Source organism: Poecile atricapillus, chromosome 1 (genome assembly GCF_030490865.1).
Source record: "Poecile atricapillus isolate bPoeAtr1 chromosome 1, bPoeAtr1.hap1, whole genome shotgun sequence".
Lineage (NCBI taxonomy): Eukaryota > Metazoa > Chordata > Aves > Passeriformes > Paridae > Poecile > Poecile atricapillus.
In genome coordinates, this window is record NC_081249.1 from 24,904,025 (window position 1) to 24,921,316 (window position 17,292).

Sequence of the window (17,292 nt, forward strand, 5' to 3'; positions counted from 1 at the left end):
GTCTTTTTAACATAGAAATACCTTAGAAGTATACCATCTTTAACTTATAATGTCACATACCTTGAAAAACAAAACAAACATTTGCTATACAAAAAGTCAGCAATAAATATCTTTGAAAATCATATATGTAAAAAAGAATCTCCTAAATGTTTAATTTGAAATAGTGATTACAGCACCTACATCTTACTGTGTTTTTGTTAATGCCATGCGACAATCTAAGAAAATAAACCACAGTTTTTGTATATCAATGTAATATCTGTTAAAAATTACTGATCTCAAGTTATCTATTGTTAGTTTACAAATAAAAATGTAGATAATTGTAAATTAGGGTAAGCAAAGCATGCAAATCTATAGATTCTATATCTGAATTCCTAGATTAGCATTAAAACCAATCACCGCAACAAATACCTCAACAGTATGCCTTGTGTGCAGAAAGGAAGCGATACTGAACATTCAATGCCACAACTGTAAGGTTTTCGGAGAAGCACCTGTGGCAGTTTCAGCAGTTTCTATATGGAATGCTCCCCCTTTCTAGGATTACTTGAAAAAATCAAGTCAATTCGAATTACGTAGCTGTAAAACATTGACATGTGTAGTTTTTACAGTTTCAGAATCTTCTGTTTGATTTAAACGGGCAATGGTGCATAAACAGGAAACTTATATCATAAGGGATCACATATTTGCAGGCAACATTAAGATTAAAAGTACATTAACATACATAAAGTGCTGTAGCACATTATTCAATATGTAAGCCATTATCATGTGACCACCTTAACAACAAGATACTAAGCCTTTTATGCCTTTAAAAGCATTATAACTTTCATCCTGAAACCAATTTTTCAGTTCTTCACTGAAATTTATAAAGAATGGATTAAAGTTACCAGTCAACTCATGGCTTCAATTACTTTAAATTTAGTAGGCTGTATCTCAAAAGAATTAGTAGCTATTCCTATACAAAAATTAGCAGATACAAGGATTAAAACAAAACAAAAGAAGAAAGAGAAAAAAAGATCAGAACACTAAAACGCCCACAGTGAGAAAAATTGTTTCCTATATAAACAGTAGTATACTAGTCTAAAATTTCTAAAGCAAAATTATTTTAAAATACTAAACTTTAAGTGTTTTAACCCTTTGGTGTCCAAATACAGAAGTTATTAAATTGTTTCAAACTTTTTTTTTTTTTCCAGATACCAAGAGAAAAATAATCTTAACTAAACAGATGTGTGTCACTGCTGGGGCAGCTATACAAATTCATGCTAGAATTACACACTGGGCATCTACAAAAGCACAAGTTGGTGCCAAGTTTTTATTTCACAACAAAGCATTTGGCAGCTGAAATTATTTTACACTTTTAAAACCAGCGGTAGAGTTCTTGTGAACATCATCCAAAATCATAACAAGAGGAATGTAATGGACAGAAGGACTATGCTTTGTGAAGCTACTTTCTCCACTTGAAAATGAAGGTTCACTATGAATTTTGTATCTATAATTAGCTCCTAAAAACTTTCAACTCCTGACTGAGAAAACATTGGCAGAAGAAAGAATTCATTAACCGTGGTAGGCAATGTTGCAATTACCACAAACACCACTATCAGGATTTTTTGTTTTACCTGTATTCCCTTTTCTATGCTTTACTGAAGACTTCAAACAGTGCACCTCATTTTCAGTACCCTTTTGTACAAATTATTCACATTTCCAAGTAAACTTTTCCCTGAACAATATAGGCCTGACTTGGCTTGGTAGCAAAACCAATATTTTTAAATTTGTATCTCATTATTTAAGAAGTGATTCCTAAAAACGATTCACAAAGGGAAGGTATGAAAGACTATGGTAACTCTTGAAACAACAATCTGATTGCAATACAGCGTAACAGAAAAGACCTTTCCTACTAAAATGAAAGTATTTTCTAGATCACAAGTAAAATTAAATTCCAAATGAGCATCTTTATACTACTGCAGCCACTTTAAACACCAAGAGAATGTAAGAATTACTTAGCCGACCTTATGACAATGAGAACTATCACTGCTGTTGCTTTCATGTTTCTAGAAACATGAGCAAGAATTGCAAATAAAATTGCTAACAATGAAGAAAGTGTAATGGAAAAGTATTGAGGATAGGTTCAGAGCAAATTCTGACTTGAAAAGATAAAACAACCTTGCAACACAGATTTCTACCAAGATGACTCTAGCAGCAAATAAAATGACACTATTTCTCCTCAACATAGCAACTGAAACCCAAAGATAGTTTAGAATTAGAGAAATGAAGGAAGCAAGTTTCTCTCAAATGTGCCAAACCTCAAAGTTCAAGCTGTTCAGCACAAAAAGCATGGACAGTGGAAGATTGGAAATAAAACTAAAGAGGTATTTTTGTGCCAAAAGCAGGGAAAAAAATAAAGAATTAGAGGACTATAGGTGGTAGACGGTTTCACTATTTTCCCATAATAGGGACACTATGTAACTACTACATAATTTTTTTTTTTTTTGGTGTCAAAAATAATTTTATATGTTCAGTCTAGCAGACAAAATCTTTTGGATTAAGCAACTGCTATAGTGCATAAAACCAGTTTAAATTAGCTCCATAAAAAAGCTTTTCCAACTTAGATTCTTCTCCCTTTATAAGAAAATTTATCTATCACAATGAGCTCAATCTAGCAAAACAGAATTAAGCTGAAGAGTAGTATTTTCCCTAAGTTATAATTACTAAAGTTTTTCCATGGTTTGTTAAGCCTCCATGCCATGAGATACATCTTGTAACCAGTAGTGCATGACAGACATTAGAAAACTTTTCTGACCATGTTCTGAGCCACACCATAACTACCTCCTGGGTTTTTTTGTCCAGAGGCTACTAAGTACATAGTTGATCTATGAACAAATTTACTGAATATGCACAAACCAGAACAGCAAACAAAACCCAAATCAACACAGTAGGCTAGAACAGACATTGCAATAAACAATCCTCTCATCACGTATCTAGTCAAAAACTATTGCCAGATCAAGCATAGCACCTCTAAAGATCACCACCACTGACATCTGGACTAGCCATCAGAACTAGTAAACTACTGTATTGGGGATATAATTGTTTCTTTCACTGTATTTAACTCTGGCCAAGCTCCATAACACTTTGGTTTCTCCACCTGACTTAACTGAACCCAGGTTTCTGTAGACAGAATAACAACAGAATAGCTTATCTTGCAGGGGAATAAATAAATAAGTAAATAAATAAATATCTTGAGGGAAACTGCACACATTAATGTGAACATTAACACAATATCTTACATGAAGGCAGATCAATCCCAACAAAAAACCCCAAACATTCCTGTCAGAAATCTTGACTACCTGCATATAAAAGTATTGGTAACACTCCCATATTCTTTACCCAGCCCTCTTGGACTGAAGAAAAGTCAAGAAACCAGTGCAATAAGCCTTCTCACTAATGAATAAGCTAACCTATCAAGCTCACATGTATCTAGTAAGTTTCCTCTTTATGTTTCAGAAAGGTCCTAAGTATCATTGCTTTAATGATGGATTTTACTTTATTCATAAAAAGCACAACCTCTCATATTCTGCTATTTTCCCACTGATGTCAGCAATCACTGTTGTTATTCCACCCCCACTAAGAATAATCTGCAATCAAACTGAACAGGAATTCAGTGGTATGAGTTTGCCTCCGCTTCCTGCAATTATTAGAAACGTCAGTAACTCTGAAAACTGTTTTTCCACACTGGTTTACCCTAAGACTGAGCCTCTCATTTTTTATCAGTTACCCATGTATATATATTCTGCTTTGGTATTTAGAAATCTTTTGTCCAGACTAAATCCAAATTCATAATCAGAAGCTCCTACAAACCACCTCAAGTACTGCTACAACCATAGCAACCAAACAGGAAACCAAACATGGAAGAAATTACCAAGCTTTACTTGCAGCTTTTTTGAAGGAGAATTAAGTGTTTCACCACTGAAATGGACATGCCACTTTGAATTTGCCTTTCTGTAAGGATTTATATAAAATGGGAAAGGCAGAATAAATTCCAACACGTGTATCCCCTACAATGAAAAATGGTCACTACAAGAATACTACAGTAATGGTCCCTAAAATGCTTGTTACATGCAATTAAACAAGAACTGCCATATATTTTTCCTTAATTATACAGCAGTCTAATAATGCAACAACAGCAATTAATCCAGAAGTTTAACTAGTATCTGGAGGCAATCAGGTTTATAAAAAGGATGTGTATGAAGTGGTCAGAGTTTGGAAAGTACCAAACAGATTATATAAGCATTAATATACTAATTAACAGATAAGAACTTCTCTGCTGAAAAAGCACCTAAATCCAAATGATCAGTAAGATCCTGAAGCATTACTTTCAAGATGAGGTTAATTTAATGACTGTAGGAAAGTAGGATGTTGGTTCTTCTACACTGAACCTATGCTGTAATACAGCTTCTGAAGTAAAAAGGTGACACAGTCGTGGCACTTCACAAGTACATTAACACCAAAAATGGACTGCAGTTCAATATTTAGTTTGGTAGTTAAGTTAGCTAGGCAAGAAAAACAAGCTCACATTAAAAACCTGCAAGTAGGTCCTAAGATTTTACGAAATCAAGAAGATATCCATTAACTAAGGAGATTTCTGAACACCAAGATCCTTCAAGAGAACAGGCCATGTAAGCTTCCCCTCCAGACTGAAACTGAACAGAGCATTTGCATCACAAAGGAATTGCTGACTTCTGTTTTGTCATGAAAACACACATCACTACTCTTCTGTCTCTTCACTAGAGGTGACTGATTTTCAGCAAGTCAAGAAATCTCGAATGTACAAATGAGAAGAAAAGCTGAGATATCACAAGAGTGGTCACGTGAAACAGAAATCCAAGAATTTCACAAAGGACTAATCCAGCAGCGCTAAAAAAAATTGCAGCAGACAGATTCCTGCGATGGAGGATGGAGAGCAGTTGAGAAGAAGAAAAAAAGATATCAATATTGCCTTTTTAAAGGACACAATGCAGTTTGTGACACGAGTTTGAAAAGAAAAGATAAATTTAAGTAAGTCCTTGTCAAAGAATGAGAATAAAGGTCTTGCTGAAAAACTTAATATCAGCAATAGGACATTTCTGGCATTGAATTTATACACTCAGATGAATGCCAGACAGCTTTAACAAGAAAGTGGCTGAAGTGTCTGCCTAAACTAGATAAACATCACAGTATGAATCTGTCATCTGGTGGAAACAGATGTACTGGTTTATTTATCCCAGCATGTCACTTCTACTCAAACCTTGAGACCAGAGTATATTAAACTAGAAAGGAAATTATGTCTTTGGGGTCACACAACATTCCATCATGGTATACAACCCAAATTTACCCAAAACCTGAAGGTTTCTGTCAGGCAAATAAAAAGCTTTTCTACAATACTATTCAAGTATCACGATCAATAAAACCCTTAAACAAGCAAGAACTTGTCTTCAGTTGGATGGGTGCATACCAAGGCACACCCCATTCCAAAAGTTACACCTCTCTCTATCCCAGAATAATAAAGTATTTCAAACTTTTCTATTAGCTCTAAATCAAGACACTAAGGAATATACAACTGTTTAAATGCTGCAGAAGAATTTTTATCCAGAAATAAGTGGACACACCGCATAAGTGCACCACATGCAAACAGACATGAAACAAGTCAGGATAATCATCACTGGCATCTGCTTCTTTTTAATTCAATAGTGTCCTTAGCTGAATCTTTAATTTTTTATATATGCTGTGATACAAACTATGTAACTACATTAAAACACAGCACTTACATAACAGTTCAAAAGAGCAAAACAAAACATGGCACCAAGAAGGCTTTTCCTCCATAAAAAGCTGTGAACACTTGTCTGTCACCATGATAAATAATACACAATTAACCATACATAAATTGCATCAATATGCCTTTTAGTGAAAATCCAGCAGTAATTATGGATACTTTAAAAGGTACTATCCACATTAAAAAGTCAGTTACACAGCAAACCTTTTCACTCATATGAGGACATTGTGACCACCTGCTTCCCCCTCTTCAAGGGTCCATGAATACCATAGTTAGTGGAGCAACCATTTTTATGGCTGTAGGACATACTGTGCACAGAATATGCTTCAGCTAAAATGAGAAGGTAAATACCACAAAAAAATCAAAATATTTTCACTAGGGTACAATTATTATTTTTTAATATTATTAAAAATTTACACAGGAATAGAGACCCAAATTCTCTCTCATCAATTAGGAAAACAATGCAACAGCTTAATGAGATTTATAGACTGCAACATCCTGTCTTTCTCTGTAAAAACAATATACTAACAAGCCTGAGATATAGTAAAGTTTAGTAAACTAGAAAAATTCAAGTGAGGCTATTTTATTATTACTAAAATTCTTACTTTTATCCTTAACTTCACTATTATACATATTATTTGTCTTCCAATATAACCAAAGGAGGAAATAAAGTAGAAATGTGGCAAACACTCATAACAAGATTTCTCTAGTCCAAGTTACTTCATTTTAACAACAGTATCCTAATAATCACTCATTAACAAAAGATGTATTTATTGCAATATTACATTATTGGTTACTAGTGTTTGTCTAATAATGAAATCTTAGCATCCCTGTTCTACTTGCTATAAAAAACTAGGGATGATGGCATTCTGAACATATATTATAAATATAATGTAAATGTAGTATATTTGACTATTTGCACTCCCAAGGGGTATTTAATTCATCCTTATGAAACTAGACTTCAATACTGTTAACTATACTAAAAAATAAAGAAAAAACTGGATTAGAAGATCTAATCCCAGTAAAAATAAAAAGCACTTACTCATCATTAGTACAGATCAGTAGTTTAATTCCAGTGCTTAGTTCTGTATTTCATAAAATTCTTGCCTGGGTCTTATACAGTCAATTATAATTACAGTTAATATATACAAATTAAAACTCAAATATATGGCTAAAATCCTTCTCCATTTCCTCTAACTGGAGCCATAAAATAATGGAGTCAAAACTTTCAGAGCATCTGCATTTTCAAGTTTTTACAAAAACCAGGAAATCTACATAAACATTAATCAGGGCCAGCTTCCAAAACCAGATGACCCAAAATAAATCAGTGTCAAAAGCATATACATGAATTTGGCCTAATTTAACATACTGAACCTGGAAACTGGATTCTAAGGAAAAAAATCCTTACCCCTATCAGTCAATAGCTAACTCCCTCAGGTGACAGGGCCAAGTCCTTATCCTCTAAATGATTAAACTTGGGTTGCTCCACAAGTCTTTTGCATTTGCATCCCTGGTTTTACCATTCTCATGATAGGACCTGACGTTTAATTACCTATAAAACTTGTGACAAATCTACTGAAACAAAGATGGAATTCAAAGTTAGAAAACTGAGAATTCAAATTATTTTCTGTTCACTAAAACTGCTATAGACCTACACTGCCTCTGCTGCAAAATTAGCTTTGGTCAAAGACAGATATGACCCATTTCACATTATGCAATTCCACAACTTTTCTTTTGGTTGGCTACCTTGTAAAAACCAAAAGATTACAGACTAATTGATGATGATAATTAAGGTTTGCTCAATTCCACAGTAAATTTAATTCCAAGTTTATCTTAAAAATATCCAAAAGTGAGTGAAAAAATGGGAAATTATACATTTAAGACTGATTTCATGTGTTTGTCAATAACTGAGACAGCTTATTTCTTTTTCCTAAAAAGAAATCTTTTAATACAAAACAATTAGTTTGCTACTATTAACTTAAAAGGCAATATATTTCCTAAATACTCTATGACACCACTAAGAGTTAAATTTTATGGCAGATTTATCAAGGCAGCATTACAAAAACAGTAAGATGGAAACCAAAGGGTAAAACAAGAAATTAACTACATGATTCTTATTTCACTTACAACTTCAAAGTTTCATAGTGCAGGTTAAAATACAGTAACTAGTTACCATTTAAGATAATAAAGCTAGTTCTAATTAAAACAAATTGCTAAAGTATTGATATTATTTATAAGCCATAGAGCTTATACTCAACATTTCTAGGTGAAAACTGCATCCATTTTGTCCATGCTGTAAGTTTCAAAAGTTTGTGAGCTTTTCTGAATGTTTTTGCAGTACATAAACCTTTAAAGAAAAAAGTTAACAGGGCAAATACACAATACACTAACGAACAGTAATAAACTAATGGTGAAGTGTGTGAATTGCTGTTTTACACATAATGTTGCTTTTGCATTGTTTTCTATATTTAATCACCAGTGCAAGGTGTAGACTTCTTGTAAAAAATAACTACATGCTAAACAAAGTGTACAGTTTGGGGTCATTTGACAGAAGAACGTCAAATACTTTACTGTATCAGATGTATGTGCAACACTAATGTAGCACAATGGTATCATTTAAGGAAAATTAACTTCATTACTAGACATGCAAAATATCTTGGGCTTCATTACAATTGAACATGTCTAGCTGTCATTATTATTTTGATCACGTGTCTGTTTTGACTTTTCTTTCTGAAATTAGTATCTATGTTTACCAATCTAAGTTAGTCAGCTACACACACAACAATCAACAACAAAAAAAATCACCTCACTTACTCTATTTGCGCACCATGAGCCACAAGGGCACTTATGGAATCCATACTACCAGATCGTGCTGCTTTATGAATTGGAGTTTCACCAACATAATCCTGTAAAGACAAACTACATTTTGTCAAGCATAATGTTTCTAAAAAATAAAATATCATTATTACATTACTCACATTTATTAAGATAGAAGATATACAAAATCAGCATTTATTATTAGCTATCAAATACATCAAGTACTTTATCATTACTTTAAAGTCTGCAGTTGACTGTCATGTACATTAGACTTTCAGTAAGAAGTAACACTAAAGGCATTTAACTCTCAAGCCTTATCCAATAGCTTGGCAATCAGCAGACTCGTATTCAGCAAAACTGGTTAACCCTCCCAACAGATACCACCGTAACACGTTATTCCAACACGTTCCTCTTCCAGCACTTTCATTTCCCAATACACTGGACTGCTCAAGCCCTCTTGAACTCGGGTGCAGCAAGGCCAAGTCTGTGGGGCTGTGCTGACACACTGACTCAGCCCTTGACTGCTGCACCATCAGTACTTGGCAGGAGGAGAGAGCATATACGCAGAGCTCTACTGTAACAGAGGTATGCCCAGTGTTCATAGAACAGGCCAGATCTCTCCCAACACATACACATTGACTCACATCTTATATATTTGTCTTTCTGATTTTCTTTATCAACTTGCATTCTATTATTCTCAACCACCACATCCAATCATTAGATTTTTTTCACATAATGTGCAGACATAGTGGGGGCAGAGTACTGCTTTTCAGGCAACTCCTCCCCATTAACTGTCTTACAAGTAACAGGGAGGATCTACAACAATTTTACAAATCCAAGCAAGCAGCAGGTAAATTTGTGCATCATGATCTACAGGCTGGAGAGGAAATCCAGTACTTGCAATTAACCATCAGTATTAAGAATCACAGAGAAGAATCTGTAATCAAACATTGCCTTGGAATAGCAAGTAAATGTTGTTACTGGTTTGGTAATGTGATTCATCCTCAACACTTCTACAGTGTAGCAATGGCTTTTTGGGGTTTTTTTGGTTGTTTTTTTTTTTTTACACTTTGTTTTCTTCCCCCTTCTCTCTGTCTCCAGACTTTTGACAGACTTCACTAGTCTGTTCCAGATATTAAACATGTTCTAACTGTATGTGCCTCAGTTTAGCTTCCTTGTTCCCTTTACTAAAATATCAACATTAGCTACTAAATTAACACAGCACCTTTACTGATTCACCAGTGTTTACACACAACAGTGTTCATGCCTAACTCCACAGGACTAGTTACACTTTAGCTCTACTTGAAATGTGAATGTATGCAAAATATCATCATACTACCTAAAAGCAGTGGCTTTACTAAATACCTTAAATTGTCTGCCAAGCTTTTGAGAAATTTAATCCTATCTTCTAGACCATGTAAGTATAACTTGAAAATTAATTTTGGATTATAAGGTATGTATCCTCAATTTTCTACTTGACAGTTTTATTTCACAGTGAAGTATCTTTATAACAAGTTACAAATTCACTGAGGGTAACCCAGCTTACCAGTGCTTAAAAAACATATTCAGCCAAACTGTGAACTACCTAGCACATCCAGCAGGAAACAATAATGGCACCAAACAAAGTTTACTTTCTTATAAACTAAGGAAAATTGTTGAAGCTGACAAAGTTTGGACACAGAAAAGAGCAGCAAATGCCTTAGAGATTAGAAAAGGGTTATACAGCCCTTCTTCCAAAGTAGATGTCTGCAGCTGACGGATAGAAGACTGCCTTCCAATGAAGTTTATGCAATTTTTCCTATTTATAGCTTCCCCTGAAGTAACAGGGAGAGCAGTTTAAGAGACGATACAATTTTTTTAAACATTTTTTTAACTACCATACATAGAAATTTATTCAACGCTAATTTATCCAGAAAAAAATTTCTTTGTGTAATAAATTTTCCAATCATGAAAGCTGTCTTCGATTCATCATTCTGTTATAGCTTCCTCCCATCCCCCCTTTCATTAAAATGGTGAAAGTGTAGAAAGTGATTTGCCTCTTTTGGTCAGCATTAGTATCTACTAGCCCAACGCTAAGTTAAAAGATAATCACTCAATATGAAGTTCAGCTTAGGGTTAGTCAATCATGCAAGTGACAGAGATAACATAATCTCCCCTAGCCCCATAAACCTGGCACACTGCCCCACAGTAAGATCTAGAGAACTGAATTACAACATTGCTGTGGGGAAACACAAAAAGGATGAGAAAAGACCTTTGCAAAAGGACTCCCCAGCACTATGTTAGAAGAATAAGCTAAGCTTATAGCAACTACCACTTCCATCACCAAAGAGAAAAGATTAGTATTTCAGAAGAGAATACATGTCTTGAGAAGGGCTGCTTTCAATCACTGGCCCAGAAAAACATGTGTCCAAAGTTAAGGAATTCAAGAAATACTTAAAAAATTACAGAATACACAGATTTAGATTTTTATAGAATTCCATTTAATTACAGCACCCAAATTTCAGACATCGCTACTATTATGTCTCTTTGAAATTTTCCTAAGGGGCCAAATATATTTGCACTGAAACACTTTCCTAGCTCTCCTCAGAAATTCTCTCTAGACTATAAGCTAGACTAAATGGAAAATATATATATATCTCCCACTGAAAGACAGCTTTTCAATTTACTTATTTTTCAATGCATCCAAATCCATGCATACAGAAGAAAACAAAAGTACTCTGTATGAATCTCAGAACAATTCTGTTTTGATTCAGCAACTGGAATGGATATGACTGAACAGGAAAACAAAGTAACAGTTTTTTCTAAGAAACTTCTGAGAACAGTTCAGGGTCTACCCTGTCATCAGCACATTCTTATGTGTAAGACACTTCTTCCCTATCTCTTTTTAGCTATGTGGAGAAAAAGTAGTTTTTTATTTTGAGAAACTCTATAAATTCCTGAATACCCCTGGTAACACCCCATAATCCTTTAAATTGGTCACACTCCCCATCTGTGCTTGAGTCTGATACAATCCCTTTTGCAATAATATTCCAGGAAGGGAAGCATCAATGACTTGTACTGGCCTTTCACAACTAGAGCAGAACTTGTCCCTCTAGGGACAAGTTGCAACACTGCACCAACAGCCCAAACCTGTCTCACAATCTAGAGGATGCATTATAAATAAATAAATTAATAGAAACTAAAATTAAGTTACAATAATTTGGCATTCAAGATAATACATTTGACTGGTTCTGTGACTACTAAATATTTTGTGCACAGTGCTCTTGAAGAAATGGCAAAAAGGATTCATGAAGCATCACATACAAACTTAGTTTTTGCAACTCACTGCTGAATGCCTTCCTCTTTCCCCTTGGAAAGAACAGCTACCCCTTCACACAGACAAGGGCAGCTTTCCTCTAGCTTGGGGTCATGACTAGATTACCTTTGACTTCTATTTCATTTAACTGAATAAACATCTAGCTTCCTTCCTCATTCTCTTTTTATTCACGTGGCTGAAGAGTCTTTAGATTTACTGATTAAAGCCAAAAAAAGCAATCTCAGCTTGATTAATCAGTTTCCAGTTCCTCACTATGCTGTTTAACCTCAAAAGACATTTCCTCTACTGATTAAACACTTTTCTCAAACTCTCTTCCCAGACCTCTTTCATGTATGTGTATTTTTTCAATTCCCCCCAGGACAAGTCTAAAGCCATTTTTTACTCCATTTTCCCTCCTTCTGTCTTTTTGGGACCCAAATTCTGTTGGCTTGAGGATGGCCCTGTAGAATTCAGAGCATATTTCCACTTTGTTCTCCAAATTCCAAGTCCCTAGATATGACTTAATTGATTTCACTCACTGGTACCTTTACATTCCTTCCATTTATCAAAGAAAAAAACAAAACAAAACACAAAACAAAAAACCCAAAATAACCCACCCAACCAAAATCAACTTACTTGCAGGAATTTATTTTTAAATAAATAGCTCCCACACACATCTACACTGAAAGCTTTCAACTATGTGTAGTGTTTTGGCTGGGACAGAATTAATTTTCTTCATAGTACCTGGTAAGATGTTTTGGATTTGTGACCAGCAAAGCGTTTTTTTTAGTGCACAAATGTCTAGCTAAAAGTGGGCTGGGATGTGGCACACCTGGGACCACTGACCCAAATGGAATGGAGAATTATCCCACACCATACAACATCATGCTCAGCAAGTAAAACTGGGGCTGTCATTGCTCCAGCACTGGCTGGGCATCAGTCAGGCAGTGGTGAGGAGCAAAACGTTTTGGGCTGTGAGGTTTTTAAAAATGTTTTATCACTTGATTTTCTAGGATTTCTTTTTCTTTATTTCAACCCATGAGTTCTCACACTTCCTTTCTGATTCTCTCCCTCCCCTCACTGGGTGGGGGGAACAAGGAAGCAGCTGTGTGGTGCTTAGGTATCCACTGGGGTTAAACCTCAACACTATGAAGCACTTCTAAAATACTCCTAGTAATGATACCTGACTAAGACACAGAAGCCCTTTGATAAAAAAATACAAACTAATTCCATTCCTTAACTCAACTGACTGAATTTCGAGCTCTAACAGATGATCGCATTTCCAAACACTACTCATTTCTTAGTATCAGTAACCTACCCTTTCTAAAGCTAGGAAGTAGAAACTGAAGAACACTGAGTGTTTTTCCTCTTTTGCTAAAAAGGCTTTTGAGTACAAATGAGGACTGGTGGAATCTTTATCTGGATTTATCCTAATTGTTTAAAATAAAAACTGTAATATAGCAAAAGAATGTTTTCTTCCTCCCCACCAAGGATATACAGCTCTTGCTGCTGCGAGTAGTCTAACCCTCCTAAAACTATCTGCCACCACTGTCATGTGATGGTAACTGACTGCATGAATAGTAAGTTGCATCCCCTGTAAGGGTGCAGTATCTCTTTTCCCTTCTGTTTATGACAGGCCACACAACACTTCTTTTGGCCAATCAACAAAGGCAACATACAATAGAAATGTTTAATAGGCTGAGGCTAGAGGGAAGATACATTTAAATGAAATTAATGGTTTTCTAAATCAGAAAGTACTCATTATTATCTGATGTTAATATGTACAACAGCCCAGAATCAATCTGTGTTGTGACAAGGATAAAACATCAGAAAAAATCCTCACGAAAAGTAGCAGGGTAATTGCTTTGCACTGTTACAGTGAACTAGAGCAGGCAGGCAGCCAAATGCAGGTCCTGAGTCACACTACTAAGAACTATTAGCAGGCACAACCCGCTGAGAGGGAAAAAAAAAAAAAAAAAAGAATCAGAAACAGTGTAGATAGAACATTCTCTTGAATCTACTGCTGGGTAGAAACAGACAGACCATTGCTTGGCACTTCAGCTTTCCTCCTGTGCATTTTTATATGGTGATCCCAGGGGGAAAGAACTGCCCACTGATGAGAGACAGATGTGACTCTAGCCAGCACATACAGTTATGTAAGAGGGCTGGGCATGACAGGATATACTCACAGAATTTATTTGGGGAGCAAAGTACAGTTGGGACAAGCAGTTTTCAGCATTTGTCCTTCATTGCTGCTGCCTGAGAAGTGTCCTGGGCAACTGTCACCAGCAACAAGAGAAGACATTTTTAAGTTTTCCTAAACTTCAGGGCAGGCAGCATGAGCTACAATACCATACCTCAGGGCAGATATGAGAAAGCATGCATGCAAATTCTACTGAGTACCGGAGGTTTACGGTAAAACTGAGAGACTCGGGTGGATTCCTTTTCAGAAGCTATCCTTTTCTTTTTCCAGAAGTTAGTCTGTAGCCAATGACCAGAAGTCAGTTTGGAAGGAAAAGTTTACTAGTTTAAATATCAAGCATTCCCAGATCTTTCTCAGCATGTGTTTTGTATCCAGTGTCCATGGAACACTTGTCCTCACACAAGCATTAGCCAGTGACTATGTCTGTTTGGAGTACAGCATCAGTCAGCGAGCTGGAAGGAATAAACAAAATACACATCAGGAAATAGTGCTCCAAAAGCTCCCAAGTGTGGGTGGAAGCCCTAGATGATCACCTAAAAGTGCTTGCAAATTAAATAAGGAACCGAGATCATTTAAGGAGTTCAAATCAGACAAGACTAGTAGAATTGGACTGCAATTCAATAAACAGCTGAGGGAACTGGGGATAGCAAAGCATGCACTGTGCTTTACATAGTCATGTAGGAAACATTCCAACTATCTGTGGGATGAGTTTTCTGCTTTAGTTATCACCAAGGCACGCTGCCTAGCTTTCAGTGCTCGTGCATGTGAAAACAGTGTGACTGACCAGTGTGTGTGACTGCATCCTATGAACTTAAGAGACTTTCTTGTTTCTACTACCATTTTAATTAACCAGAGGTATCTTATTTTATCACTGACCTCTGGTCATATGTTCAACTAGTATTTTGTGGGGGGAAAAAAAGTTACTACATTCAAGTGTAACTTGAGCCTACCATTAACGACATACATGGCACCCACAGTGCCAGCTCTATTGTATCTGTGGTCTGTCATTGCCTACATCTGCTGCAAAAGTCTATAGGATACTATCTATAGGATATACATCACCATCTGAAAACTTGACCATGTGGAGGACCACTGGCTCTGGTGACAAGCCATCAATATAGAGACTTCCTGAGTCACTGGCTTGCCTTAGTAACTTCTTTAAGCTGGAATGAGTCTCCTGCCCATTTTTAACTGCATATTATACTACCTTCTGCTTCCTTTTATAGTCATCTGCATCTTGCCCTCAGCCCATGGAGAGATCTCTCCACACTCTTCTCTTCTTCTGGGAGCTAGCTGCTACTTTCTTCTTTGCTACAACCTCACTCACTACATGTGATTTTTTTTCCCCTCATCATGTTCCAGGACATCAAGAGCTTGTTCTTCAACTCCATTTCAACCTCACTGGTCAGTTCTTCTCTTTATCCTCATAGCTGGAAACTTTCATTCTTCTCATTCATTCACTTTCATTCATTCTTCTCTTCTCATTTAGCAGTTATTTGCATATCTTTATTCTGTGCATGCCATGTTTCCTCTCTCATCACAGTTTCTTTACATTCTTACCTGGTCTCCAGATGCATTTATAGTTCTTGTATTTTCTCTTCTGAAGATTCTACCACTATGCAGCAATAACTTATTGCATAAGTTACTTTTGTCAGGTATCAAGGAGAAGATGCGATCTATAGCCTCTGCATCCAGCCACCTTCATTTTTCTACAATTCTCCTGGTGTCTCACAGCTGTTCTCAATGCACCAGACTTCTTTTCTGAAAACTCAACACAAACTTCCCCATTTCTTATTTTTGCATAGCTTTAAAAAAAAAAAGAACCAAACTCTAGAAATGCAAATGTTTTAGTTCTTCAGCAGACTTAGCTTAACTCTACTGCATATAAAACGCAGTCTGGCCCTTAAATATTTTAAGAAAAGTACGATGCAAGATTAAACAAGCCAGACATTTTATGGATGCTGTGCTATACCACAGCTTTTAACAACAGCATACGCTGTAGTATTAATTACTCTCACGGAATATTATTAAAAATATTTTTGATTACCATTAAAAAGGATTTTATGTATGCCCAGCATACATAACAGATTCATTCAGTACTTCAAACATTTTCTTAAAAAACATGATAGTTTTTAAGCATTGATTCTGTTACTGTACCAGAGTACAATAGTCCTTTCAGGAATTTTGCTATATTAATGCACTATCTGCTATCAAATAAATTACATACTCAAGTAAAACTAATGAAAATTATAGTAAAAAAAAAAGCAAAAGAAATCTTTAAAATCATCCATTAATTCTTTCTTAGCAAGTATGTTTCTGATCTATTTTCAGAAAGCTCCTAGAAAAGGTTTAGAAATAATCTCAAAGAAAAACAACATAAAACCATATGCACCTTAAAATAAATCAATGCAGACCTTGCTAGTAGTTCGATGCATGAGTAAATCATGAAGCACCACAAAGGTCTCATGGTTCAGTAGCTAATGGTAATTTTTTTAATTCTTAGCATATTTAGTAAGTATTATGTTCCTCACTAGTCTTTTTCTTGTCCCTACAGCAGCACTACAATATCAAAGTATTTGCTAATGCTGCCAATACCAAGGCAACATGACCATTTTGTTGAAGAAGCAGCAAGATGTCAATTCCTAAAACAAATATCCTCCAAACCCCTAGAGGCTTAAAGGACATTTATTCATCCTAGCTCTACTGTAATATAAAATGTCTATAAGTGATCAAGTCATGTGACTTCAACTGATGTCAAAAATAAAGTATCTGTATGTTAATGTAAGGATCATACATGTCATTAAAAGGGATCAAGACACTCCTTGCAAAACTATGCATACGTGAAATACACATTAACCCATACCTGTTTGTTTATGTTGGCCCCCACTTGAATCAACCAATTCAGGCACTGTGGATGTCCTCCAAAAGCAGCAATGTGGGCTGGTGTTTGAGCAAAACGTGTTGTACTGGCATTTACAGAAGCTCCAGCTCTTACTAACTGCATTAGGCACTCCAGCTTTAAAGACATGAGGGAAAATAAAACCGAAAACGTTACACAGATGTGCTATGACATTACCATGTTCTAAATAAATATATAAAACCTAGAAGAACTAAACTTTCTAGTAAGACTACATGAATGAAAAACAAGACAGAATATGAAATTTAGGATTCCCTCCCTCC

At 35.6% G+C, this 17,292-nt stretch overlaps 1 protein-coding gene across 2 annotated transcripts in view; it reads right to left on the minus strand.

The window, feature by feature from the left end:
• ANKRD10 (ankyrin repeat domain 10) overlaps positions 1-17,292 on the minus strand; it is a 37,471-nt gene that overhangs the window by 14,132 nt on the left and 6,047 nt on the right. For both annotated transcript variants that reach the window (XM_058829689.1, XM_058829690.1), the window contains exons 2-3: positions 16,976-17,128; positions 8,612-8,703 (exon numbers count right to left, since the gene is read on the minus strand). In XM_058829689.1, the coding sequence (XP_058685672.1) occupies positions 8,612-8,703; positions 16,976-17,128 (245 nt within the window). The remainder of the gene's footprint in view (positions 1-8,611; positions 8,704-16,975; positions 17,129-17,292) is intronic.